Source organism: Bufo gargarizans, chromosome 4 (assembly GCF_014858855.1).
Source record: "Bufo gargarizans isolate SCDJY-AF-19 chromosome 4, ASM1485885v1, whole genome shotgun sequence".
NCBI classification, from domain to species: Eukaryota; Metazoa; Chordata; class Amphibia; order Anura; family Bufonidae; genus Bufo; species Bufo gargarizans.
Window position 1 is genome coordinate 42504578 of NC_058083.1, and position 27860 is coordinate 42532437.

General features: G+C 47.3%; 1 protein-coding gene across 1 annotated transcript; it reads right to left on the reverse strand.

Annotated features, from left to right (window-relative positions):
- Positions 1–27860, reverse strand: MTMR9 (myotubularin related protein 9). The gene is made up of 10 exons (XM_044290769.1): positions 27561–27860; positions 26402–26510; positions 24665–24790; positions 23831–24004; positions 15985–16202; positions 13969–14130; positions 12843–12984; positions 11056–11276; positions 8430–8581; positions 1–1085 (listed from the first exon to the last, which is right to left on the reverse strand). Exons 1-10 carry the CDS (start codon positions 27740–27742, stop codon positions 922–924), a joined length of 1650 nt encoding a protein of 549 aa, XP_044146704.1. The 5' UTR covers positions 27743–27860; the 3' UTR covers positions 1–921.

A 27860-nucleotide genomic window follows, 5' to 3' on the forward strand; every position in this document is an offset into this window, starting at 1 on the left:
TTTTCGGGCCTGTGGATGTAAATGAGAAAATTGCCATTTACTGACAGCAAGCAGAAACTTTGAAAATTGTGGCGGAATACAATGCAAAGTATATTAGAAAGTGGCCGAACTGATCATTATGCAATTATTAAGCATCATTTAAAGGGGTATTCCGGTTGTTAGAAGTTATCCCCTATCCTGTTATTAGATCGGTGGGGGTCCTACCGCTGGGTCCCTGATCATAAGAAGGCGGCCCCGTACCCCCTGCAGCTCTCCCACATGCACTTGGCTGCCCATTCATTTTTATGGGAACCGAGTACAGCGCTCACCTATCTCTGGAATTCCCATAGAGATGAATGGAGCGGCCGCACACATGACCGATTTGCTGCTCCATTCGTCTGTGTTTGTGAACGGTGCGGTTCCCCGCAGTCCCCCACCGATCTAATAGTTAATCCTTATCCTGTGGGTAGGGGATAACTTTTAACAAAAGGAATGCTCCTTTAAATAAAACCAGAAGCCCCCTCAGAACGGGGGATCACACTCCGAGTTCGCATGTTGAGCCGCGATGCTCTGCAGATGCCACAGACCTGGACCCTGGGGTCTACACTTCCTGTAACATGCAGGAGGGTCTACCGGGCACATAATGGTTCCATACTGCCCAAACAATCCCAGCATGCACAACATGGACAGCCATCATGAGTGGCCTGAAGCAGAATGGTCAAGAATGTCCATCATCAAATCACTGAGATGTACCAACATAACCAAGGCACAGGAGTTCACATGAAGGGTTAAGTTCGGCTCCCATGATGCGCGCTCCTTGGTCCCTAGTCACAGAATTATATACGGATTGCACCAGAGATAACTGTAGTGCATGCAGGACAGATAGTGTAAACATATAGCCCACTCCGGGGCGGGGGAGGGGCTGGTCAGGGGATGTCCACATTAAGGGGTCTCCAGCATCCCATCTTCTGTCTCCAGTTCAGCTAGCTGCCTCCTTAATGCGTTGACTCGGACTTGAAGCTCCTTGTTGTACTCTATGATGTGGACCATCTCCTCGTAGGCATCCTCCAGGTACATTGAGGATCTATTCCAGCGCAGGAACACCCCTGAGGATCACAAAGCAAAGTGTCAAAACTGAGGCGGGAAAGTAAACAGGGAAATTTCATATAACAGCCGGACACTGGCGCTGAGCGTGTGAATGTCCATGGAGAACCTGACATAACATAATTATGGCGTTTTCTTCCATTACAGAAGTATATGGTGTCTCAGGCCTTTTAGTGAGAGTGGGTGCCACAGTACAGGGTCCAGGCAAGCAGCCATAACATATCAATGAACCTTAAAGTGGGTGATGGACATACGAAGAACAGAGAGCAGACACGTGATGATGGACATACAAAGCTGCAATAACATATCAATGGACCTTAAAGTGGGTGATGGACATACGAAGAACATTGAGCAGACAGTAGACGATGGACATACAAAGAACAGAGAGCACAATAGATGATGGACATACGAAGAAGAGAGAGCAGACAGTAGACGATGGACATACAAAGAACAGAGAGCAGACACGTGATGATGGACATACAAAGCTGCAATAACATATCAATGGACCTTAAAGTGGGTGATGGACATACGAAGAACATTGAGCAGACAGTAGACGATGGACATACAAAGAACAGAGAGCACAATAGACGATGGACATACGAAGAAGAGAGAGCAGACAGTAGACGATGGACATACGAAGAAGAGAGAGCAGACACTTGATCGTGGACATACAAAGCAGTGATAACATATCAATTAACCTTAAAGGCTATGGACACCTTTGTGCATTAAAAATCAATAACCCCATACCTTACTGTAATGCAGCACATAATAAAATTGCACTTGTTAGTTTACTGGTATCAGTTTTGCTTCACATGCTCTCAGAAATGCTCTGATATGAATTTTGCTCAGTGCGGTCATCTCCTGTGAGGCTTCTGTGGGTGTTTCTGTGGGTGTTCCTGTGGCTTTCACATGCACCAGCACAAGCTCTGCGGCCCTGCCCCCACATCCTGATACATAGCTCATAGCTGCACAGCTATCAGCCACTTCAATACAGACTGCCTGTAATCAGCAGATCTAGTTCTCACTTTCCATTCTGTAGAAAGTCCGTTATTTGTAGACGCAATAGATATTTCTGCTGGTAACATCAGTGCAGCGATCTACAGTCAGAACCACGGCGTTATAAGCAGGATATAGATCTCATTACTGAAGCTCTCACTACCTGCACTCTCTTCTGACTACAGTATTGTGTGCAGTCCGCACAGTGAGCGGTCAGTTGCCACTGGCAACTAAGCCCGTTCTACTTTACACCAGTTTGAAAAATGACTATATACAGTGGATATAAAAAGTCTACACACCCCTGTTAAAATGTCAGGTTTATGTGATGTAAAAAAAAAAAAAGAGACAAAGATAAATCATTTCAGAACTTCTTCCACCTTTAATGTGACCTATAAACTGTACAACTCGATTGAAAAACAAACTGAAATCTTTTAGGTAGAGGGAAGAAAAAATATAAAAATAAAATATGGTTGCATAAGTGTGCACACCCTTAAACTAATACTTTGTTGAAGCACCTTTTGATTTTATTACAGCACTCAGTCTTTTTGGGTATGAGTCTGAGTCTATCAGCATGGCACATTTTGACTTCAAGATTTGCCCACTCTTCTTGGCAAAAACACTCCAAATCTGTCAGATTGCGAGGGCATCTCCTGTGCACAGCCCTCTTCAGATCACCCCACAGATTGGGGATTCAGGTCTGGGCTCTGGCTGGGCCATTCCAAAACTGTAATCTTTTTCTGGTGAAGCCATTCCTCTGTTGATTTGGATGTATGCTCTGGGTCAGTGTCATGCTGAAAGATGAAGTTTCTCTTCATGTTCAGCTTTCCAGCAGAAGCCTGAAGGTTTTGTGCCAATATTGACTGGTATCTGGAACTGTTCATAATTCCCTCTAGATTAACTAAGGCCCCAGTTCCAGCTGAAGAAGAACAGCCCCTTGGCATGATGCTGCCCCCACCATGCTTCACTGTGGGTATGGTGTTCTTTTGGTGATGTGCAGTGTTGTTTTTGGGCCAAACATATCTTTTGGAATTATGGCCAAAAAGTTCAACCTTGGTTTCATCAGACCATAACTCCTTTTCCACATGCTTTTGGGAGATTTTGGATGTGTTTTTGCAAAATGTAGCCTGGCTTGGATGTTTTTCTTCGTAAGAAAAGGCTTTCGTCTTGCCACTCTACCCCATAGCCCAGACATATGACAAATACGGGAGATTGTTGTCACATGTACCACACAGCCAGTACTTGCCAGATATTCCTGCAGCTCCTTTAATGTTGCTGTAGGCCTCTTGGTAGCCTCCCAGACCAGTTTTCTTCTCGTCTTTTCATCAATTTTGGAGGTACGTCCAGTTCTTGGTAATGTCACTGTTGTGCCATATTTTCTCCACTTGATGATGACGTCTTCACTGTGCTCCATGGTATACGGTATCTAATGCCTTGGAAATTCTTTCGTACCCTTCTCCTGACTGATACCTTTTACAATGAGCTCCCTCTGATACTTTGGAAGCTCTCTGTGGACCACAGGCTTTTGCTGTGGGATGCGACTACGAAAATTTCAGGAAAGACCAACTAGAGCAGCTGAACTTTATTTGGGGTTAATCAGAGGCACTTTAAATGATGGCAGGTGTATGCTGACTCCTATTTAACAGGATTTTGAATGTGATTGCTTAATTCTGAACACAGCTACATCCCCAGTTATAAGAGGGTGTGCACACTTATGCAACCACATTATTTTAGTTTTATATTTTTTCTTCCCTCCACCTAAAAGATTTCAGTTTGTTTTTCAATTGAGTTGTACAGTTTATAGGTCATTAAAGGTGGAAAAAGTTCTGAAATGATTTATCTTTGTCTCATTTTTTACATCACAGAAACTTGACACTTTAACAGCGGTGTGTAGACTTTTTATATCCACTGTATATATATATATATATATATATATATATATATATATATGAAAATGTCCGCACTCTCAAACACATTTTATTCATTCCTGTGGTCGGAAAGTTTTCAGCTCATTCACGGAGCCTTTTTTCCAAGCTATGAGCTGAAACGTTGCGACTAGTGTTTAAAGTTCGGTGTATCTAAGAATTCTGTTATGGATTCCGCTATCATAAACCATAAGTTATGGTCCGTGGTAGCAGAATCCATGGCGGAATTCTTAGAGAACCCGGACCTGAACTTTGAAAACACAAGGTGGCTGTTCGGGCACAGTTTTTATTTTTTTGTTTTTTACAATGTTCACCTGACAGGGTAGATCATGTGATATTTTTATAGAGCAAGCCATTACGGACGCGGCAATACCCAATATGTCAATTTTTTTAAATTTTTTTTCAGTTTTACACAATAAAGAAATTTTGGGAAAAAATCATGTTTTTGTCTTGGGTAGGATTTCATTTTTTGTGGGATTAGATGACTATTTGGTACAAATTTTGGGTACATGTGACTTTTTGATCACTTGGTATTAGACTTTTTGTGATGTAAGGTGATTAAATTTTTTTATGGCGTTCGATGGGTGGGATTACATGATATTTTTATAGAGCAGTTCATTACAGACACTATGATACCTAATATGTGCATTTTTTATTTTACACAATAAAAGCATTTTTGAAAAAAAAAATCCTGTTTTTGTGTCTCCCTTTTCTGAAAGCCATATATATATTTTTGGGACGATTGTCTTAGGTAGGAGCTGGTGGAGGATGAGGTGGCGGTTTGATTGGTACTAATTTTGGGTACATATGACTTTTTTGATCACTTTTTATACCATTTTTTGGGAAGTGCGGTGGGGTTAAACAGCTGTCTCAAGCAGAGTGTCAGCTGTATGTTACAGCTGACACTCTGCACCACTGGGCCATCCTGAAGGAGAGGGAGACAGTGCACACTCCCGTGTGGAGCCAGGAGTTAGAGAATCCGTCATCTGACGGATTCTCTGTGAATTCATCGAGAGCAGCCTGCTGTGCATAGGAAGCACAGCAGGCTGTAGAACAAAAACGAAAAATAAAATAAAATAACAAACACAACCAATTGGAGAAATGATTTTCACCACAAAATAAATTAGTGTAATTATTTTTTTTTTTTTACAAAGGTGTCCATATCCTTTAAAGTGGATGATGGACATATGAAGAACAGTGAGCAGATAGATAGTAGATGACGGACATATGAAGAATAGAGAGCTGACGGTAGATGATAGTACTGTATATGATGGATAGAGATCAGACAGTAGACGATGGGTATATGGTGGATGGAGACTAGACAGACGATGGGTATATGATGGACGGAGAGCTGACAGTAGGCGATGGGTATATGATGGACGGAGAGCTGACAGTAGGCGATGGGTATATGATGGACAGAGAGCTGACGGGTATATGATGGACAGAGAGCTGACAGTAGACGATGGGTATATGACTGATGGAGAGCTGACAGTAGACGATGGGTATATGATGGACGGAGAGCTGACAGTAGACGATGGGTATATGATGAATAGAGAGCTGACAGTAGACGATGGGTATATGATGGACGGAGAGCTGACAGTAGACGATGGGTATATGATGGATGGAGAGCTGACAGTAGACGATGGGTATATGATGAATAGAGAGCTGACAGTAGACGATGGGTATATGATGGATGGAGAGCTGACAGTAGGCGATGGGTATATGATGGACGGAGAGCTGACAGTAGACGATGGGTATATGATGGACGGAGAGCTGACAGTAGACGATGGGTATATGATGGACGGAGAGCTGACAGTAGACGATGGGTATATGATGGACGGAGAGCTGACAGTAGACGATGGGTATATGATGGACGGAGAGCTGACAGTAGACGATGGGTATATGATGGACGGAGAGCTGACAGTAGACGATGGGTATATGATGAATAGAGAGCTGACAGTAGACGATGGGTATATGATGGACGGAGAGCTGACAGTAGACGATGGGTATATGATGGATGGAGAGCTGACAGTAGACGATGGGTATATGATGAATAGAGAGCTGACAGTAGACGATGGGTATATGATGGATGGAGAGCTGACAGTAGGCGATGGGTATATGATGGACGGAGAGCTGACAGTAGACGATGGGTATATGATGGACGGAGAGCTGACAGTAGACGATGGGTATATGATGGACGGAGAGCTGACAGTAGACGATGGGTATATGATGGACGGAGAGCTGACAGTAGACGATGGGTATACAGTCATGTGAAAAAATTAGGACACCCTTTGAAAGCATGTGGTTTTTTGTAACATTTTTAATAAAAGGTTATTTCATCTCCGTTTCAACAATACAGAGAGATTAAAGTAATCCAACTAAACAAAGAAAACTGAAGAAAAGTCTTTTCAAGATCTTCTGTAAATGTCATTCTACAAAAATGCCTATTCTAACTGAGGAAAAAGATAGGACACCCTCACATGTATTCCCTCTTAAATTGGCTCAGATCTCACACAGGTATATCACACCAGTTGCACATAATTAGTAGATCGTTACTCTGCATGTTGAATGAGGCTTGCCCTATTTAAACCTCAGACATTTAGTTTGGTGTGATCCTGACTGTTGAAGTGAGAGTGAGCACCATGGTGAGAGCAAAAGAGCTGTCAGAGGACTTCAGAAAAAAGATTGTAGCAGCCTATGAGTCTGGGAAGGGATTTAAAAAGATCTCAAAAGATTTTGAAATCAGCCATTCCACTGTCCGGAAGATAGTCTACAAGTGGAGGGCTTTCAAAACAACTGCCAACATGCCCAGGACTGGTCGCCCCAGCAAGTTCACCCCAAGAGCAGACCGCAAGATGCTAAAAGAGGTCTCCAAAAACCCTAAAGTGTCATCTCGAGAACTACAGCAGGCTCTGGCTACTGTTGATGTAGAAGTACATGCCTCTACAATCAGAAAGAGACTGTACAAGTTTAACTTGCATGGGAGGTGTGCAAGGAGGAAACCTTTGCTTTCCAAGAGAAACATCGAGGCCAGACTGACATGTGCCAGAGATAAAGTTGACAAAGACCAGGACTTCTGGAATAATGTTCTTTGGACAGATGAGTCCAAAATTGAATTATTTGGACACAACAGCAGAGGACATGTTTGGCGTAAACCAAACACAGCATTCCAAGAAAAGAACCTCATACCAACTGTGAAGCATGGAGGTGGAAGTGTCATGGTTTGGGGCTGCTTTGCTGCAGCAGGACCTGGTCAGCTCACCATCATAGAATCCACGATGAATTCTACTGTGTATCAGAAGGTGCTTGAAGAACATGTGAGACCATCAGTTAGAAAATTAAAGCTGAAGCGGAACTGGACCATGCAACATGACAATGACCCAAAACATACTAGTAAATCAACCAAAGATTGGCTGAAAAAGAAGAAATGGAGAGTCCTGGAATGGCCAAGTCAAAGTCCAGATTTGAATCCCATTGAGATGCTGTGGGGTGACTTGAAAAGGGCTGTACGTGCAAGAAACCCCTCAAACATCTCACAGCTGAAAAAGTTCTGCATTGAGGAGTGGGGTAAAATTTCCTCAGACCGATGTCGAAGACTGGTAGATGGCTACAAGAACCGTCTCACTGCAGTTATTTCAGCCAAATGAGGTAACACTCGCTATTAGGGGCAAGGGTGTCCTATCTTTTTCCTCAGTTAGAATAGGCATTTTTGTAGAATGACATTTACAGAAGATCTTGAAAAGACTTTTCTTCAGTTTTCTTTGTTTAGTCGGATTACTTTAATCTCTCTGTATTGTTGAAACGGAGATGAAATAACCTTTTATTAAAAATGTTACAAAAAACCACATGCTTTCAAAGGGTGTCCTAATTTTTTCACATGACTGTATGATGGACGGAGAGCTGACAGTAGACGATGGGTATATGATGAATAGAGAGCTGACAGTAGAACGATGGATATATGATGGATGGAGAGCTGACAGTAGGCGATGGGTATATGATGGACGGAGAGCTGACAGTAGATGATGGGTATATGATGGACGGAGAGCTGACAGTAGACGATGGGTATATGATGGACGGAGAGCTGACAGTAGGCGATGGGTATATGATGGACGGAGAGCTGACAGTAGACGATGGGTATATGATGAATGGAGAGCTGACAGTAGACGATGGATATATGATGGATGGAGAGCTGACAGTAGACGATGGGTATATGATGAATAGAGAGCTGACAGTAGACGATGGGTATATGATGGACGGAGAGCTGACAGTAGACGATGGGTATATGATGAATAGAGAGCTGACAGTAGACGATGGGCATATGATGGACGGAGAGCTGACAGTAGGAGATGGGTATATGATGAATAGAGAGCTGACAGTAGACAATGGATAGAACGACATTACTTGGTTGACAAATAATTATCGATTTACCTTCCCACAGAAGTAGACTCTGGGGGGCCACAGAGGGCCAGATGACCAGTCCATTGGCTTCATACAAGGGGTTAGTGAATTTGTGGCTCTCATTGGGTTGGTTCACCCAGGACCAGAGGGACAGTGTCTTCTGCTTTAGCTTCAGCTTACTCCTGCAGAGAGAATATGAACAACACATCCAGTGATTATTTATACGGATATATGGAGCACGGGTCAGGGGTACAAAAATTTAAACTACTTGTAAACTTTACCTTATTAAACCGCCTACAGAATGCTACATCACTGGTGTGTGCTTAACAGCTCACTAGTCAGCTTTGCCGTGTAGACTGGGACAAGATGAGCAGAGTCATCTCATTATCAATAGAGGTGGGTGAATTAATGACTGCTTTATTGTACCCCTAGAGGCCTAGATAAGGCAGGATAGTAACACTATATACACAGAAAGGGTTTTGTATGCAGCTCTCCTGTTGCTGCTTGGTTTCCACAGGAAGGGTTGTACTCACAGGTGTAGCTAGTTGGGGTGCAGAAGGGGTTGGCCCTTGTAGGGCCGCTTGTAAGAGCGCTGTGTTCTCTTTTCAGTTTCCCTGCTCGCTGACATTGCAGCAGCAAGCAGTGTAATTACTGCTGTTCCATTCAGTGAAGAGACCGCCGAGGTTCCTTCAAACATCTGATCAAAGGGACTGAGGGATTGCTGGGAGTCACACTCTCGACAATCTGATACTGATAACCTATCCTGAGGTATACTGGACAGCCCCTTGAACTATGTGCTACTTTTTATTTTTATTTTTCAGGGGAGAGGGGGTGGAGGGTGACACGCCATCTTAAAAAAAAAAAATCTGTTATTAATATTGTCATTTATTAAAAGGGGTTATCCAAGCCCTATAATGCCCGGAGCCCTCATACAGGTTGTACTTACCCCGCTCCCAAGCATGTGTCGCTGCTGATGCCTGCAGGGCCGCCTGCATCTCCCCATCGTGCGGATCAAAACATCCAACGACAGGGGTGGTTAGGAAGGCTCCTCCCCGTCTAACTTAAAAGGTGATATCTTGGAATAAGTAACTTTTCACAGGTGACTGAAGCGTGCCGCGTGCCCCCCCCCATGGAAAGAATCATACTTACCTACTCCCCACCACTCTGGTCCTGTGTGTCCATCTGCTCTGCTACAGCCAATAACTGGCTTCAGCAGGGATGGGTCTCGTCTAGAGATGAGCGAACTTCTGTTTTAAGTTCGGCGTCTAAAGTTCGGGTTTGGATTAGCGGAGAATCCCGATCTGGAACCGGATATGGATTCCGACTTCCGTTGTGGTCCGTGGTAGCGGAATCAATAATGGCCGATTATTGATTCCGCTACCACGGACCACAACGGAAGTCGGAATCCATATCCGGTTCCAGATCGGGATTCTCCGCTAATCCAAACCCGAACTTTAGACGCCGAACTTAAAACAGAAGTTCGCTCATCTCTAGTCTCGTCTGGATACGTCAATGCTGACTAGTCTTTGGGAGCGGCGGATGTTCATGCAGTGCCAGGGACGAATAAAACAAGTCACAGACAGGAAGATGGACTTATACGGGAACCAGTGCAGGCAGCAGGTAAGTAGGAATCTTTCCATAGGTGAGGCAGGCTGCGGACACCTGTGAAGAGTTATTTATTCCCAGGCACCTATCTTATGGCAGCACTGAATATAGCAGCTCCACGTTTTCAAAGTACAAACGCCTCTCTCAGAGCACAGGCTTACTATCCTGCCTTATCTAAACCTCCAGCAGTAAATCTTTATCCACTAATAATATTGAGATGACTCTGCTGACTCTGTCCCATTCCGCACAGCAAAGAAGAAAGTAAATTGCCCTGAAGAAGTAGCCTAATTTGTGCCTGGAAGCCTCCTATCCTCTCCCCCTTTTAAAATAAGCATACGAGACTGCCGAATCCAACTAGGATATGACCGTGACCTAGAGGTTCTGCATGGCATACGAGACTGCCGAATCCAACTAGGATATGACCGTGACCTAAAGGTTCTGCATGGCATACGAGACTGCCGAATCCAACTAGGATATGACCGTGACCTAGAGGTTCTGCATGGCATACTAGACTGCCGAATCCAACTAGGATATGACCGTGACCTAAAAGGTTCTGCATGGCATACGAGACTGCCGAATCCAACTAGGATATGACCGTGACCTAGAGGTTCTGCATGGCATACGAGACTGCCGAATCCAACTAGGATATGACCGTGACCTAGAGGTTCTGCGTGGCATACGAGACTGCCAAATCCAACTAGGATATGACCGTGACCTAAAGGTTCTGCAAGGCATACGAGACTGCTGAATCTAACTAGGATATGACCGTGACCTAAAGGTTCTGCATGGCATACAAGACTGCCGAATCCAACTAGGATATGACCGTGACCTAAAGGTTCTGCATAAGCAACCGCCACTTGCTGCTTGGCTTTATCACTGTTTGGGTTATATCTGAAACAATCAATAGTCACAAAACCTGTATGTGCAATGATTATAGCAGAGGTGACCAGGCAATCTGATGTGGAAGTGTACCGGTTCTGCATCTGCAGGGTGTGCCCTCAGAATACCACGGCTGTGTCTAAGGTGCCCCGCAGTCTGGAACTGAACTGACCTCTCAAATTCATTGTTGCCCAGGAAGGTGCCAAACTGAGAGGCATAGGCGTGCTCAAACAGAGTAACCAGGAATCTCTCATTAAACTCAAAGGAGCAGGGGAACTGGCGGAGGATTTGCCACACACAGTCCAGGAAGAGCAGGAACGTTGGGGCCTCCCACCTCTGCTTGCTGTTGGAGTAGGCAGACTGGGCACAGCGGTGCTGAAATGGATGACCAGCCTGGGAACAGAAAAGAGATTTCAAAACTCAGCACGGTAAGATCAGTCTGCCGTTGGCTGTAATGCCTAAGAGATGAGGACTGTCAACCAATGCTGCAGTAATCATCTGGATCGGGTATAGTCATGAGGACTTTTGCCCAGTGTTGCAGTAATCACCTGATTTGAGAAACGATCAGCAGCACTGTCACCCAATGCTGCAGCAATCACCTGAACGACTCCGGCCATACCATATACATTAATGTGTTTTCCTTAGCACTTATACAAAATAATGTTTTACATAAAGTGATTTTATTTTAAGCAATTTTTTTTACTGTAAACTTTTTTTTTAATAACTGTCTAAAATTTATTTCATTATTTTTAGTCCCATTAGGGGACTTCACAATCTGATTGCTGATATGTTTTGGAGGGGGCTCCCTCTACTTCCATAGGAAGGTCAGGGAAATGTGAAAAGAGGGAGCCCCTTTATGTTTATAGTTTATGTTTTCATGGGTACCATTTTAGGGTCCATACAGCTTTTTGACTTCTTTTTATTCTGTTCAGATGAACAGAAAACTGCAATTCTGGATTTTTTTTTATTTTTTTAAACATTTTACTGACTAAATAAAAGGTCAATTGTATTGTTTAGGCTGTTTTGTCGATTCCAATTATGTCTTTTTTTTAGCTTTATTTTTCTCCTGTAATAAAGCATCTTGTAACAGTAAAAATTTATTTTTTTTTTACTTGGGATTTTTTTTCTATAATCTTAATTTTTTTTATCCCACTATGAGACTTGAACATTTAATTCTATAATACACAATAATTCTGTATTCCATATAACATTATCTGACTGTAGGTGACAGGTACTAAAAGGGACCCTGTCACCAGGAAAATCACTGGCAAACCAGGCTCAATGCCTTGTAGAACCATCTCAGCTGAATGGTGCAAATGAGCAGTTAAGTGCACAGAGGGCGGGTCCAAGCCACTTTGTGCACCCTTGTGCCTCCTGCTTCCACTGCCAGCCCCTCCCTCTCATTCTTGATTGACTTGACCAGGCTCTTGCACAGCCATCTCTCCTGGTCCTCCCAATCAAGGAGAGTGAGGGCCTGGCAGAGGAATCAGGAGGGTGCACAAAGTGTCTTGGGCCCGCCCTCAGTGCAGATTAACTGCTCATTTGCACACGGATTAAAATTACCTTTTTTTCCAGTGACAAGTGAAAGTTATCATTACATTTAGCCGAGCTAGCTCTACAGTGACTGATTTTAGATTTCTAAACCATCAGCACCCTGCCATTGCTTTGTGGGCGCCCAGATGGGCTTACACAGAGAGTCCCCTCCCTCCTTTAGTGCAGGCGCTTGGCTGTCAGTGGGGAACCTGCTCCGCTCAGCACAGAACATTCGTGTAGCATGTATTCTAGAGTGTCGTAAAAACACAGGCGCTCTAGAATAAAGCCTGACTGCCGTGGAAAAAATAAAACAACAACAATGTACTAGTGGTTATTAAGGGGATAATTTGTTTCTTTAAAGGGGTCTTCCATCCTCTCTGGCAGTGGGGAGATGATGTAATGGAGTGTGTAGGTATATACACTCACCTGTAGCCACTCCTTCTCTACCAGGGCCTCAAACCCACGGATGGTTCTGCACTTGGGCTCCAGAATAATTTGGGCCAACGAGGTCACTTGTAACGTGGAATCCATGCCCTCCGATCCGTGCACCAAGACAGAAGCCCCCTCCCTACATGAGAAGAGTATGCATTAAGCCTTTAGAATGCACTCACAATGCATTCTGAAACTGCCCCCCCATCACAAATTAAAAACTAAAAACTCTTAAACACTTTTTTCCCTGAGATATTACTCCTCCCCCCCCCCCCCCCCCCCCAAACTGTCCCATTTTTCCTAGGCCTGCACTGCCTGGACTCCCTACTGCCCCCTTCTTGTCAGACTATGGAGCTTATCCTGCAAGGAGGTGGCATTTGGAGAAAGAAAGGCTCTGATCTGAGGTCTGCTTGGGGCAGGGTCACTCACATCGGGTTCTGATCTGAAGTCTGCTTGGGGGGGGGGGGGGGGGTCATTCACATTGGGGCTCTGATCTGATGTCTGCTAAGGGGGGGGGGGGTTATTCACATTCAGGGCTCTGATCTGAGGTCTGCAAGGGGGGGGGGGTTATTCACATTGGGGCTCTGATCTGATGTCTGCTAAGGGGGGGTTCATTCACATTGGGGCTCTGATCTGATGTCTGCTAAGGGGGGGTTCATTCACATTGGGGCTCTGATCTGAGGTCTGCTGGGGGGGGGGGTCATTGACGTTGGGGCTCTGATCTGAGGTCTGCTTGGGGGGGTCATATTCACATTGGGAATGTGATCTAAGGTCCTATTAGGGGTCTTATGAACACTGGGGGTCTGAACCGAGGTCGGATTAACATTGTGGGTCTGGTTGGGGCTGTGAGGTCCGATGAAAAATATTTTTTTCCTCCTCTTAAACCTAGGTGCATCTTATGGGCAGAGAAGAGAATAGAAAGAGAAGTGAAAAAAGAAAGTGGAAAGACAGAAGGAAAAAAAAAAAAATAAAGGAAAAGAGAAGGGAACCGTCCAGTAGACAATGCTCATGATGATCTACCCTCTTCCATCCCTCTTTCCCCTTGATGGGAGACACTGGGGTGAGCTATCCAGATTCTAGCCATATTAAAACCTATGGATATTTCCACCCTCATGATGCCCACCGGTCGATGCACTGGGCTGCCAGGCAGGCGGTGGTCAGGATCTCCTTGATGTGCGTCAGCCAGTTGGAGGCCTCCAGTTTGCTGAGCCAGCGATCCATGTTGTGGGACTGATCGTTGCAGGCCTCCACCAGTTTTATCAGACTCTCCTGCAGAATGTTAAATCTACAAGACAACAAAGAAAACATCAACAATTATAACCATACGATGGTCAATAGACATGGAAAAATCATGGGAGGGTTGGCGCCGCAATGCTGCCACGCTGTGGGGGTCCTGAATCACATGCCAGGAGCACGGCACTGAACCCAAAGCCAGAAGGTCTCTCCACAACCACCGTAATAATACTTCAATATCTTCTATACTCTAACCTGAGATATGGTCATACAGGTAGGGCTGGGCGATTAACCTAATTCATCTGATTACTTCGCCCTCTTTGTGCTTGATGTTATAGATTTTCCAGAAACCGTCATATCGGATTTTTATTTTCTGGAGCGCTATGTCAGTGCATGCTGAGTGGTCAATTCAATCCCTGCCACCCGCACCATTAATCCAGGCCGTTTAGCTCCATACATGCTGCGGTCAGTGGCAACCGCAGCATCTAGGCAGTTAGACAGAGGCTCTATGTCCCCATCAGGCCCCCTGCAGAGAGAATCGCAGAGTGCTGATGTGTTGCCATGGCAGCATGGGGCCTAGCCCCAGGTCTACTATGGCTGTATGTCTATTAAACTGTGCCACAGACGCAGCCTAATAGACTGCCTGTCACTGGTACAGCGCTAGGCTATAATGTTCCTTAGTGAGAACAAAAAAAAGTTTATTTACAAAAAAACCTCCATAAAAAGTGGTTTTATTCTGTAAAATTAAAAGATAAATATAAAAAATGTGTGTATATCCACGAAATTTTAACATCATGTTGGGAATAAGTAGAAATTAAGCAAATTGCAAAACTTCTTCATATAAGTAGGTTCACGCGGAGTGTTTTTTGGAGGAGGTTTTGAGGCAGATTTTTTTGCAGTTTTTTTCAGCCAAAGCCAGAAATGCAGTTGGCAGGAATGGGAAATTTAAGGAATGGGAAGGAAGGAGCCTTTGGCTGTAGCTGAAAAACCTGCAGGCAATTCTGCCTCAAAACCTCCTCCAATAACCTGTGTAAAACTACCCCAAAAATCAGTTTGACTGCAGCTGCTAAGCTAACCAATGTGTATCCATGGTAACAGACTACAACCAACTTTTGTGTAGCCTGACCCTGCAGTCCTACATCTTCAATTTGTCTTCTACTTATTGTAACCTGCCAAATTTATGTTACCAAGTAGGAAACTGACCGTGGCGAGTATAACCGCAGGATCAGACTACAGAGTTATTTTGTAGTCTGTTACTATGGCGACACATATAATCTGCATAAGGCCTCACGCACACGACCGTTGTTTTGGTCTGCAGTTTCTGAGGCTCGGGTGCAGAGCCATTCACTTCAATGGGGCTGCACTCCGTGTGCTGTCCGCATCCGTTGCTCCGCAAAAAAAATATAACCTGCCCTATTCTTGTCCGTTTTGCGGACAAGAATAGGCAGTTATATCAATGGCTGTCCGTGCCGTTCCGCAAATTGCGGAACGCACACGGACGCCATCCGTGTTTTGCAGATCGCAAAACACACAACGGTGGTGTGCATGTAGCTTAAAAGCTGTAGACACAAAGAAGAGATTTTTCATTAGGACAGATCCCCGCCGATCAGCTGTTTGAGAAGGTAGCGGCACTCGCAGTAGCTGTTTCCCGCAGGCCCAGTGACATCACGACTACCATCACTGCCATTCACTTCCATAGGGCTGAGCCACGCCCAGGCCAGTGATAGTAGTCGTGATGTCACTGGCCTGCGAGTAACAGCGAGAAGGCCGCGGCACTACTGTGAGCGCCGCTGCCTTCTCAAACAGCTGATCCAAAGGACAGATTATCAAAAAGGTGTAGATCCCCCCTTTAAGGGACAAATCCCTAAATCGTTTCAAGGAAGGTAAAGGTTCTGCATTCCGTTACCGTTCAATGGACTTGTGAATCCTCCTCCACTGAGGGTAATACGCCTCCTGCTCAAAGCCGCCGCCCTTGGCCCTGGCCTGCTGGGCCACGTTCAGCGAGCGGGTATCTATGATGTAGCCTCGTTTTCCGGGTCTCAAAGTGGCGTTAATAAGCTTCTCGTCCTCCTTACAACGTCTGCCATTCGTGCCCGTGAGCGGCTGGCTGCTGCGCATCATCACCTGCGAGGAGGGAGAACGTCAACCAGTAGAACTTACCCTCTACACATTTCATTCCTGGATCCTAACCTGCTGAGCTGAGAATCTAAGAATAAAAGAACCTATCTGAAAGACTATACAAGGACGCTTTTCAGCAATCATGTCTTATACTCTGGTCACATCCAAACCTGCATTTATCAGTAAGACGTCACTGGGCTGAGATCCCGTAAAGCTCAGGTCCAGCATATTGGGAGCACTTATACTTCTCACCTTCCCCTCGTGGCTGAAAGTTTTGAGACTTGACACAAATTTCGGTTTGCCGCTTCAGTGTTTTTTGGATCTTTTTGTCAGATGTTTCTAGTGAAGTTCAGTTATAAGCATTTTTAATAGGTTTTTGTTGGGCGGATTAATCGAGGACAAACCTTTATATGAACGCTCGTTCCCTATAATCTGCCCGGGTAAGGGTCCATTCACATGTCCGTAGTGTATTGCGGATCCGCAATACAACCGGCCGGCAGCCCCATAGAACTGCCTATTCTTGTCCACAATTGCGGACAAGAATAGGACATGTTCTATTTTTTTGCGGAGCCGAGGACTGGAAGTACGGGGCCGCACTCTGGAAATGCGGAGAGCACATAGTGCTCCGTATCCATCTCTGCCCCATTGAGAATGAATGGGTCCGCACCCGTTCCCGATATTGCAGAACGGATGCGGACCCATTTGCGGACGTGTGAATGGCGCTGACTGACCGATGGACGAGCGAAACGCCCATTAATCTGGTGGAACAATCGTTCATGCAGATGCCTACATCATCTTCTCTGGGCAGCGGATCGTGCCGTCTAAACACCAATCTGCCGCCCAGGAACAATGAATCTGTAGGGGAACGAGCGATGGAAGAAGCTACTGCTCATCCCCAGACAGTGGAGGCGATAGTTTCATGTAAATGCTGCAATCAGGCAATTATCAGGAAGGAATGCTTACCTCCTGATAACTGCCTGCTCCACCGCGGCATGTAAAGGCGCCTTTAATACACCATTACTATAATGGCTGACACATATACAGTAGTTTCACAATCTTCATTTTGTAAACTGAGCCGGCCTGGCTTGCACGGCACGACGGGGCAGGCGATTATCGGGAAGAGGGCGCTCCTTCCTCATAATTGCCTGCTCCCCAGTGGAGGAAATGGAGCATTTACAAGGAGCCATCTTCTCCAACGTGATCGCTAATGCCATCTTCATCTTCATCCAGATTCATGGTTTCTCGGCAGCAGATTGCTGTTTAGACAGAACGATCTGCTGCCCAGAAGCGATGATTTAGGTGTCTGCATGAACGACTGCGTCACCCGATGAACGAGTGTTTCGCTCATTCATCGGGTTTCTCGGCTGCACCATGACACCAGCAGATTATCGGGAATGAGTCTTCGTACAAAAATATCCGTCCCCAATAATCTGCCGGACAACTGGGCCGTGTAAAGCCGCCTTTAGTGGTGTAGTTTACTGTAGCACTTTTTCTACAGGCGACGGAAGATCGTTCTTCTTCAGACAATAGGTTACGTGAGTGTTAGTAGGGAGGAACGACTCCTAGCTGGGGCCTCTTGGATTGTCCTTTAGTACCAATGTCACCATTGTCACGGTCTGTTTTATTGCTTTATATTTAATAAAAAGAGAACAATTTAAAGGGCATCTGTCAGCAGTTTTGTACCTACCTATGACACTGTCTGCCCTGTTACATGTGCGCTTGGCAGCTGAAGACATCTGTGTCGGTCCCATGGTCATATGTGCCTGCACTGCTGAGAAAAATGATGTTTTAATATATGCAAATGAGCCTCTAGGAGCAACGGGGGCGTTACCATTACACCTAGAGGTTCAGCTCTCTCTGCAACTGCCACGCAGTGCAAACATCATCACACCTGGCCCTGTCAAAGTGTAGAGAGAGCAGAGCCTTTGGGAGTAATGGTAACGCCCCCGTTGCTCCTAGAGGCTCATTTGCATATAAAAGAACATAATATTTCTCAGCAATGCGGGCACATATGAACATGGGACCAACATGGATGCCTTCAGCTGCCAAGCGCACATGTAACAGGTCAGATACAAAACTGCTGACAGATGCCCTTTAATAAAACTGCAGTAAATACAAATGGGGTCATTTATCAAACTGGTATAAAGTAGAACTGGCTGAGTTGCCCCTAGCAACCAATCAGATTCCTTCTTTCATGTTTGACAGCTCCTTTGGAAAATGAAAGGTGGAATCTGATTGGTTGCTATGGGCCAGTTCTACTTTACAGCAGTTTGATAAATGAATGACCCCAAAAGTCTATTCAAGCCCTATTTCCCAGATTTTTGAGTATATCTGTTCCCAGGAGAGTTGGGTGGCAGCTAGCATTCAGCCAGAAGGGCTAGCTGAGTGCTAAACCCCCCATGCTCACATACTACTAGGAAAATTGGACACTCAGGAGTCTGGGAAAGCTGTGTGAGGACCTCAGGGATATCTATAAGGGGAGGGGGGCACACCAGTCATCGCCCCTAAATTTCCCTGAAAAACAAACAATTCTGCAAATGTCAAATAAATGAAGTCGGATGTCCGTTTTCCTCTCTCACATATTCCGTGTGATGTCAAAAAGGATCTGACGCCTCCACAATGAACGGCCATCAGCGGCTCCGGCCATTATCTCGCAGGTAGTGAAGGAGAAAGCAGAAAATGGCCGCCGTGCAGCAGAGCTGACAGAGCGGTGCGGGCAGGAGCAGTGATTGATGATCTGATTTGCTGCGCGGGGAGGGCTCAGTCCGCAATCAATTCTTATACAATGAGCCGGGGCTGACGAATGCTGCGGGGGAGGCGGCAGCGGCTGCGCTCGTGGGGAGGGGGTCACATATTTACGTACACCGGGGATTACTAATGCAGAGATCAGAAATACCGCACCTCACTACAATATAAAAGCCGCAGTGCTCCCACCGTCACAGGAAACACTACATCAAGAGGGACGGAAGGTATGGCATCGAGAACCCCGGACCTACACCCCGGGGGAAGGAGAGCAGAGGTGCCCCACTAATATCACACTGCCCCCGATAATAATCAGCACACTGCTCCCCTGAAATACTCTGTGCTGCTAGGCACCCTGCTCCTTCCAGTATCCAAATATCATCCTGTGACAAGATCAGCACACTCCTCTCCTGAAATACTCTGTGCTGCAGGGAGCTCCTACAAGATCAGCACACTCCTCTCCTGAAATACTCTGTGCTGCTGGGGCTTCTTCCACTATGTAACTCTCAGTTTACCGCTCTCCTCTATGACCCTCCAATCATACAGGAGGTGGTCAGTGCGGTCATAAAAGATACCTAGACAGTAGCTCCAGTAGTCTGGCACCTAATAGTCCAGAAATCCCACAATAACCTGGAAAACGTCCTGATGGTCACGGCGTCTTCTCCTTCCCCATTTTCAGAACAGCCATTAATGTCAAATATCAGAGAGCAGGCCAGGGCACAGGTCAGTAGTCCGTGACATCCCAGGTGACAGCGGCAGGGGTCAGGGTGCCCAGTGCTGCACAGAATCCGCACCCAGCCTTGTTGAGGAGGTGACTGCTTCTCTCAGGTCCACCCACCACAAGCATACAGGTACAACACCTGAACGACAGGTCCCAACAACCAGAACTGGTAATAAACTGGGCAAGAGCAAGACCCCTCATGTGTGCCAGGAGCCCACCACTGCCTACCTGACAACTGACCGGCTGTACCAACGCAATGTATCCTTCTGTCTATGTAACTACCAGGATGGCACCATGTCTGCCCTCTTACATAACCCATTTACATCAAGGGGACACCCAAAATTACCATTGTGGGACTGAACCACAAAATCATAGACATAAAGAGCAGATAAAAACAAGTCATACATTACATTACTTATCCTGTACTGATCCGGAGCTATATCCTGTATTATACTGCAGAGCTGCACTCACTGTTCTGCTGGTGGAGTCACTGTGTACAAACATTACATTACTTATCCTGTATTATACTCCAGTGCTGCACTCACTATTCTGCTGGTGGAGTCACTGTGTACATACATTACTTATTCTGTACTGATCCTGAGTTACATCCTGTATTATACTCCAGAGCTGCACTCACTATTCTGCTGGTGGAGTCACTGTGTACAAACATTACATTACTTATCCTGTACTGATGCTGAGTCACATCCTGTATTATACTCCAGAGCTGCACTCACTATTCTGCTGGTGCAGTCACTGTGTACATACATTACATTACTTATCCTGTACTGATCCTGAGTTACATCCTGTATTATACTCCAGAGCTGCACTCACTATTCTGCTGGTGGAGTCACTGTGTACATACATTACATTACTTATCCTGTACTGATCCCGAGTTACATCCTGTATTATACTCCAGAGCTGCACTCACTATTCTGCTGGTGCAGTCACTGTGTACATACATTACATTACTTATCATGTACTGATCCTGAGTTACATCCTGTATTATACTCCAGAGCTGCACTCACTATTCTGCTGGTGCAGTCACTGTGTACATACATTACTTATCCTGTACTGATCCTGAGTTACATCCTGTATTATACTCCAGAGCTGCACTCACTATTCTGCTGGTGGAGTCACTGTGTACATACATTACATTACTTATCCTGTACTGATCCTGAGTTACATCCTGTATTATACTCCAGAGCTGCACTCACTATTCTGCTGGTGGAGTCACTGTGTACATACATTACATTACTTATCCTGTACTGATCCTGAGTTACATCCTGTATCATACTCCAGAGCTGCACTCACTATTCTGCTGGTGCAGTCACTGTGTACATACATTACATTACTTATCATGTACTGATCCTGAGTTACATCCTGTATTATACTCCAGAGCTGCACTCACTATTCTGCTGGTGCAGTCACTGTGTACATACATTACATTACTTATCCTGTACTGATCCTGAGTTACATCCTGTATTATACTCCAGAGCTGCACTCACTATTCTGCTGGTGCAGTCACTGTGTACATACATTACTTATCCTGTACTGATCCTGAGTTACATCCTGTATTATACTCCAGAGCTGCACTCACTATTCTGCTGCTGGAGTCACTGTGTACATACATTACATTACTTATCCTGTACTGATCCTGAGTTACATCCTGTATTATACTCCAGAGCTGCACTCACTATTCTGCTGGTGCAGTCACTGTGTACATACATTACTTATCCTGTACTGATCCTGAGTTACATCCTGTATTATACTCCAGAGCTGCACTCACTATTCTGCTGGAGGAGTCACTGTGTACATACATTACATTACTTATCCTGTACTGATCCTGAGTTACATCCTGTATTATACTCCAGAGCTGCACTCACTATTCTGCTGGTGCAGTCACTGTGTACATACATTACTTATCCTGTACTGATCCTGAGTTACATCCTGTATTATACTCCAGAGCTGCACTCACTATTCTGCTGGTGGAGTCACTGTGTACATACATTACATTACTTATCCTGTACTGATCCTGAGTCACATCCTGTATTATACTGCAGAGCTGCACTCACTATTCTGCTGGTGGAGTCACCGTGTACATACAGTTGCAAGAAAAAGTATGTGAACCCTTGGGAATGATATGGATTTCTGCACAAATTGGTCATAAAATGTGATCTGATCTTCAACAATAGACAATCACAGTCTGCTTAAACTGATAACACACAAAGAATTAAATGTTACCATGTTTTTATTGAACACACCATGTAAACATTCACAGTGCAGGTGGAAAAAGTATGTGAACCCCTAGACTAATGACATCTCCAAGAACTAACTGGAGTGAGGTGTCAGCCAACTGGAGTCCAATCAATGAGATGAGCTTGGAGGTGTTGGTTACAGCTGCCCTGCCCTATAAAAAAACACACACCAGTTCTGGGTTTGCTTTTCACAAGAAGCATTGCCTGATGTGAATGATGCCTCGCACAAAAGAGCTCTCAGAAGACCTACGATTAAGAACTGTTGACTTGCATAAAGCTGGAAAGGGTTATAAAAGTATCTCCAAAAGCCTTGCTGTTCATCAGTCCACGGTAAGACAAATTGTCTATAAATGGAGAAAGTCCAGCACTGCTGCTACTCTCCCGAGGAGTGGCCGTCCTGTAAAGATGACTGCAAAAGCACAGCGCGGACTGCTCAATGAGGTGAAGAATCCTAGAGTGTCAGCTAAAGACTTACAAAAGTCTCTGGCATATGCTAACATCCCTGTTAGCGAATCTACAATATGTAAAACACTAAACCAGAATGGATTTCATGGGAGGATACCACGGAGGAAGCCACTGCTGTCCAAAAAACATTGCTGCACGTTTACAGTTTGCACAAGAGCACCTGGATATTCCACAGCAGTACTGGCAAAATATTCTGTGGACAGATGAAACCAAAGTAGAGTTGTTTGGAAGAAGCACACAACACTATGTGTGGAGAAAAAGAGGCACAGCACACCAACATCAAAACCTCACCCCAACTGTGAAGTATGGTGGTGGGGGCATCATGGTTTGGGGCTGCTTTGCTGTGTCAGGTCCTGGACGGTTTGCTATCATCAAAGGAAAAATGAATTCCCAAGTTTATCAAGACTTTTTGCAGGAGAACTTAAGGCCATCTGTCCACCAGCTGAAGCTCAACAGAAGATGGGTGTTGCAACAGGACAACGACCCAAAGCATAGAAGTAAATCAACAACAGAATGGCTTAAACAGAAGAAAATACACCTTCTGGAGTGGCCCAGTCAGAGTCCTGACCTCAACCCGACTGAGATGCTGTGGCAGGACCTCAAGAAAGCGATTCACACCAGACATCCCAAGAATATTGCTGAACTGAAACAGTTCTGTAAAGAGGAATGGTCAAGAATTACTCCTGACCGTTGTTCACGTCCGATCTGCAACTACAGGAAACGTTTGGTTGAAGTTATTGCTGCCAAAGGAGGTTCAACCAGTTATTAAATCCAAGGGTTCACATACTTTTCCCACCTGCACTGTGAATGTTTACATGGTGTGTTCAATAAAAACATGGTAACATTTAATTCTTTGTGTGTTATTAGTTTAAGCCGACTGCGATAGTCTATTGTTGTGACTTAGATGAAGATCAGATCACATTTTATGACCAATTTGTGCAGAAATCCATATCATTCCGAAGGGTTCACATACTTTTTCTTACAACTGTACATTACTGATCCTGAGTTACATCCTGTATTATACTCCAGAGCTGCACTCACTATTCTGCTGGTGCAGTCACTGTGTACATACATTACATTACTTATCCTGTACTGATCCTGCGTTACATCCTGTATTATACTCCAGAGCAGCACTCACTATTCTGCTGGTGGAGTCACTGTGTACATACATTACTTATCCTGTACTGATCCTGAGTTACATCCTGTATTATACTCCAGAGCTGCATTCACTATTCTGCTGGTGCAGTCACTGTGTACATACATTACATTACTTATCCTGTACTGATCCTGAGTTACATCCTGTATTATACTCCAGAGCTGCACTCACTATTCTGCTGGTGGAGTCACTGTGTACATACATTACATTACTTATCCTGTACTGATCCTGAGTTACATCCTGTATTATACTCCAGAGCTGCACTCACTATTCTGCTCTACAGTAATACACTTACCATACCGTTCTTCCGGTGATAATAGCTCTGTACTGGGAATCGCCCCCCTTGACGGAACGCCGCCACCTTACGCAGAGACTCATCGTCCATGGTCTTGGGTACAATAAGGACGGGGGGATAGGACTGACAGACGGAGTAGTCTCGGTTCACATCACTCAGTCTCCAGTCTTCAGTCTGATGGACGAGAGAAAGAAATAGTCATGAGACAAGACACGTCCCCTCCACTAACAACCAGCCTCCTCCCTCTGCCAGATATATCGGACCCTAGCAAATCATCAATTAGCCACCTCTTGTATCTCCTCTCATAGATTGCAAGCTCCTATGGTCAGGACACGTCCTCATCCGCCATCTCTTATAGACTGTAAGCCCCTATGGTCAGGGCTCTTCCTCCTCCTCTTGTATCTCCTCTCATAGATTGTAAGCTCCTACGCTCAGGACTCTTATTTATTAAGCAGCTTCTCCATTTCCTTCCTCCGACTTATCTGAGGGCTTCAGCTCAGGAGCGATACGTTCCCCGCTATAGATCTATACACTCCAAGGATGTGTGTTTATGAAAATAAATTAAAGGGGTGCTCCAATCTCATGGAGAGAAGGCATATGACTAGTGAGGTTCTGGCCAATACATCCCCATGATCCTGAGAATTTCCCCTCCACAGCGCCACCTGGTGTGGAAGGAAAGGTCTACAGGACTAAAGGTTGTAACTGTCACAAACCCTCAGCTGTGAGGAATATTACTCTGTTTCAGTTTTCAGATGTTGCACGTAAACAAAACGGTTCCTATTTGCTAACAGCAAGCAGAGATCTTGAGACGGATGAGTCCAGGAGTGCGCTCACCTCTGCGGAGAGAAGCTCAAACGCTTGTTCAGGAGGAAAAGAGTTCCAGCCGTCCTCCGTCACCTCAAACATGGGTCTGTAGAAGAAGGGGTACATCAGCGTGATGGAGTCCAGCGTGGATAAGGCCTGCGGGGAAAAAAGCGGGGACCCCGTTACCGTCTACCAGACACAGGACCCCCCCCCCCCTTCAATGTCTGGGGAATATAAAGCAGGATCCAGGAAAGACTGAATTGTGGATTCCAAAAACTTTCAAAAAGTAAAACCTACTTTAGACCCATTAATACGATGCATTAATCCTCCTGACACAGCGGTGACATCACTAGGTACCGTCACACGGGGGCACAGCCGTGACATCACTACGTACCATCACACGGGGGCGCACACGGGGGCACAGCGGTGACATCACTAGGTACCGTCACACGGGGGCACAGCCGTGACATCACTACGTACCATCACACGGGGGCGCACACGGGGGAACAGCGGTGACATCACTAGGTACCGTCACACGGGGGCACAGCCGTGACATCACTAGGTACCGTCACACGGGGGCACAGCCGTGACATCACTAGGTACCGTCACACGGGGGCACAGCCGTGACATCACTAGGTACCGTCACACGGGGGCGCAGCCGTGACATCACTACGTACCATCACACGGGGGCGCACACGGGGGCACAGCCATGACATCACTAGGTACCGTCACACGGGGGCACAGCCGTGACATCACTAGGTACCGTCACACGGGGGCGCAGCCGTGACATCACTAGGTACCGTCACACGGGGGCGCAGCCGTGACATCACTAGGTACCGTCACACGGGGGCACAGCCGTGACATCACTAGGTACCGTCACACGGGGGCACAGCCGTGACATCACTAGGTACCGTCACACGGGGGCACAGCCGTGACATCACTAGGTTCCGTCACACGGGGGCACAGCCGTGACATCACTAGGTACCGTCACACGGGGGCACAGCCGTGACATCACTAGGTACCGTCACACGGGGGCACAGCCGTGACATCACTAGGTACCGTCACACGGGGGCACAACGGGGACATCACTACGTACCATCACACGGGGGCGCACACGGGGGCACAGCGGTGACATCACTAGGTACCGTCACACGGGGGCGCAGCCGTGACATCACTAGGTACCGTCACACGGGGGCGCAGCCGTGACATCACTAGGTACCGTCACACGGGGGCGCAGCCGTGACATCACTAGGTACCGTCACACGGGGGCCCAGCCGTGACATCACTAGGTACCGTCACACGGGGGCGCAGCCGTGACATCACTAGGTACCGTCACACGGGGGCGCAGCCGTGACATCACTAGGTACCGTCACACGGCGGCGCAGCCGTGACATCACTAGGTACCGTCACACGGCGGCGCAGCCGTGACATCACTAGGTACCGTCACACGGGGGCGCAGCCGTGACATCACTAGGTACCGTCACACGGGGGCGCAGCCGTGACATCACTAGGTACCGTCACACGGGGGCGCAGCCGTGACATCACTAGGTACCGTCACACGGGGGCGCAGCCGTGACATCACTAGGTACCGTCACACGGGGGCGCAGCCGTGACATCACTAGGTACCGTCACACGGGGGCGCAGCCGTGACATCACTAGGTACCGTCACACGGGGGCGCAGCCGTGACATCACTAGGTACCGTCACACGGGGGCGCAGCCGTGACATCACTAGGTACCGTCACACGGGGGCACAGCCGGCAACTTACCTCTATGGAGCTGGCGATGTTCAGGCTTTCGTCCATCCCGGTGATCTCCAGCTGGATTATCCGCAGGTCCTTGCATTTGATGGTTATGGTCCCCGAGGAGCCGACAAACCTGAAACCACAAACATGACCCTCGTTATCAGAACCAGACATGGAAGAGGGGGCGGTGGGGGGTGTGAGATGTACAACCAGCCTGGTTACAGGCCACCTCGGGCCTTCATACCACCATGGAGGTCCAGAGTAGTCAAGCACTGGCTGTCGCACCTGTTGCTAGGCAACCAGCCAATTGTACAGAGCATGTGCAAATACCATACATTAGGCAACCGGGAGCTCTGGACTGGGGCGACAGCCATATTCACAGGCGCCAGGGGTGCGACCTATGACGGGCGGTACATGGACCCCATAGAGGGGCGAGGGGTTCCCTGCACGGACAGACTTTAGGGCCACATATAATACGTAAATACTCTACCTATACTATGCACAGACGCGCGGGGGGGGGGGGGGGGGGGGGCAGCGCGCACAGACGCGCGGGGGGGGCGGCGCGCACAGACGCGCGGGGGGGGCGGCGCGCACAGACGCGCGGGGGGGGCGGCGCTCACAGACGCGCGGCGCTCACAGACGCGCGGGGGGGGGCGGCGCTCACAGACGCGCGGGGGGGCGGCGCTCACAGACGCGCGGGGGGGCGGCGCTCACAGACGCGCGGGGGGGCGGCGCTCACAGACGCGCGGGGGGGCGGCGCTCACAGACGCGCGGGGGGGCGGCGCTCACAGACGCGCGGGGGGGCGGCGCTCACAGACGCGCGGGGGGGCGGCGCTCACAGACGCGCGGGGGGGCGGCGCTCACAGACGCGCGGGGGGGCGGCGCTCACAGACGCGCCGGGGGCGGCGCTCACAGACGCGCCGGGGGCGGCGCTCACAGACGCGCCGGGGGCGGCGCCTACAGACGCGCCGGGGGCGGCGCCTACAGACGCGCCGGGGGCGGCGCCTACAGACGCGCGGGGGCGGCGCCTACAGACGCGCGGGGGCGGCGCCTACAGACGCGCGGGGGCGGTGCCTACAAACGCGCGGGGGCGGCGCGCACAGACGCGCGGGGGGGCGGCGCGCACAGACGCACGGGGGCGGTACGTACAGACACCATATATCAGTAGTGTATACTGCCATACCTTTTCTCTATGGAGTCGATATTAGAGTGCAGCAGCCACAGCTCCTCACTGTTGTCCTGCCTGGAGCTCAGGATCAGGTGGTGACCCGTCAGACACAAGGTACCGCCCACTGTCGGGTGGAAAGGTCTGTGAAGCAGCACCTTATCCACCCGGGGCGTCTTGATAAGCTCAGCGAACTCCATACCGGAGGCAGATCCCGTGCTCCCTTATAAACGGGTCATACTCGTCGTCAGTACACCGACTACCAGGCCACAGCCCAAGCCCGCTGTCACTGCGTGCGCGTCCCCGTCTTTGCCGCTA

Coding starts and splice junctions, on each gene's coding strand:
- MTMR9 (XM_044290769.1), bottom strand. CDS start 27,742: ATGGAGTTCGCTGAGCTTATCAAGACGCCCCGGGTGGATAAGGTGCTG. Junction 26,511..27,560: donor ATCGACTCCATAGAGAAAAG/GTATGGCAGTAT, acceptor TTGTGGTTTCAG/GTTTGTCGGCTCCTCGGGGA. Junction 24,791..26,401: donor ACATCGCCAGCTCCATAGAG/GTAAGTTGCCGG, acceptor TTTTCCCCGCAG/GCCTTATCCACGCTGGACTC.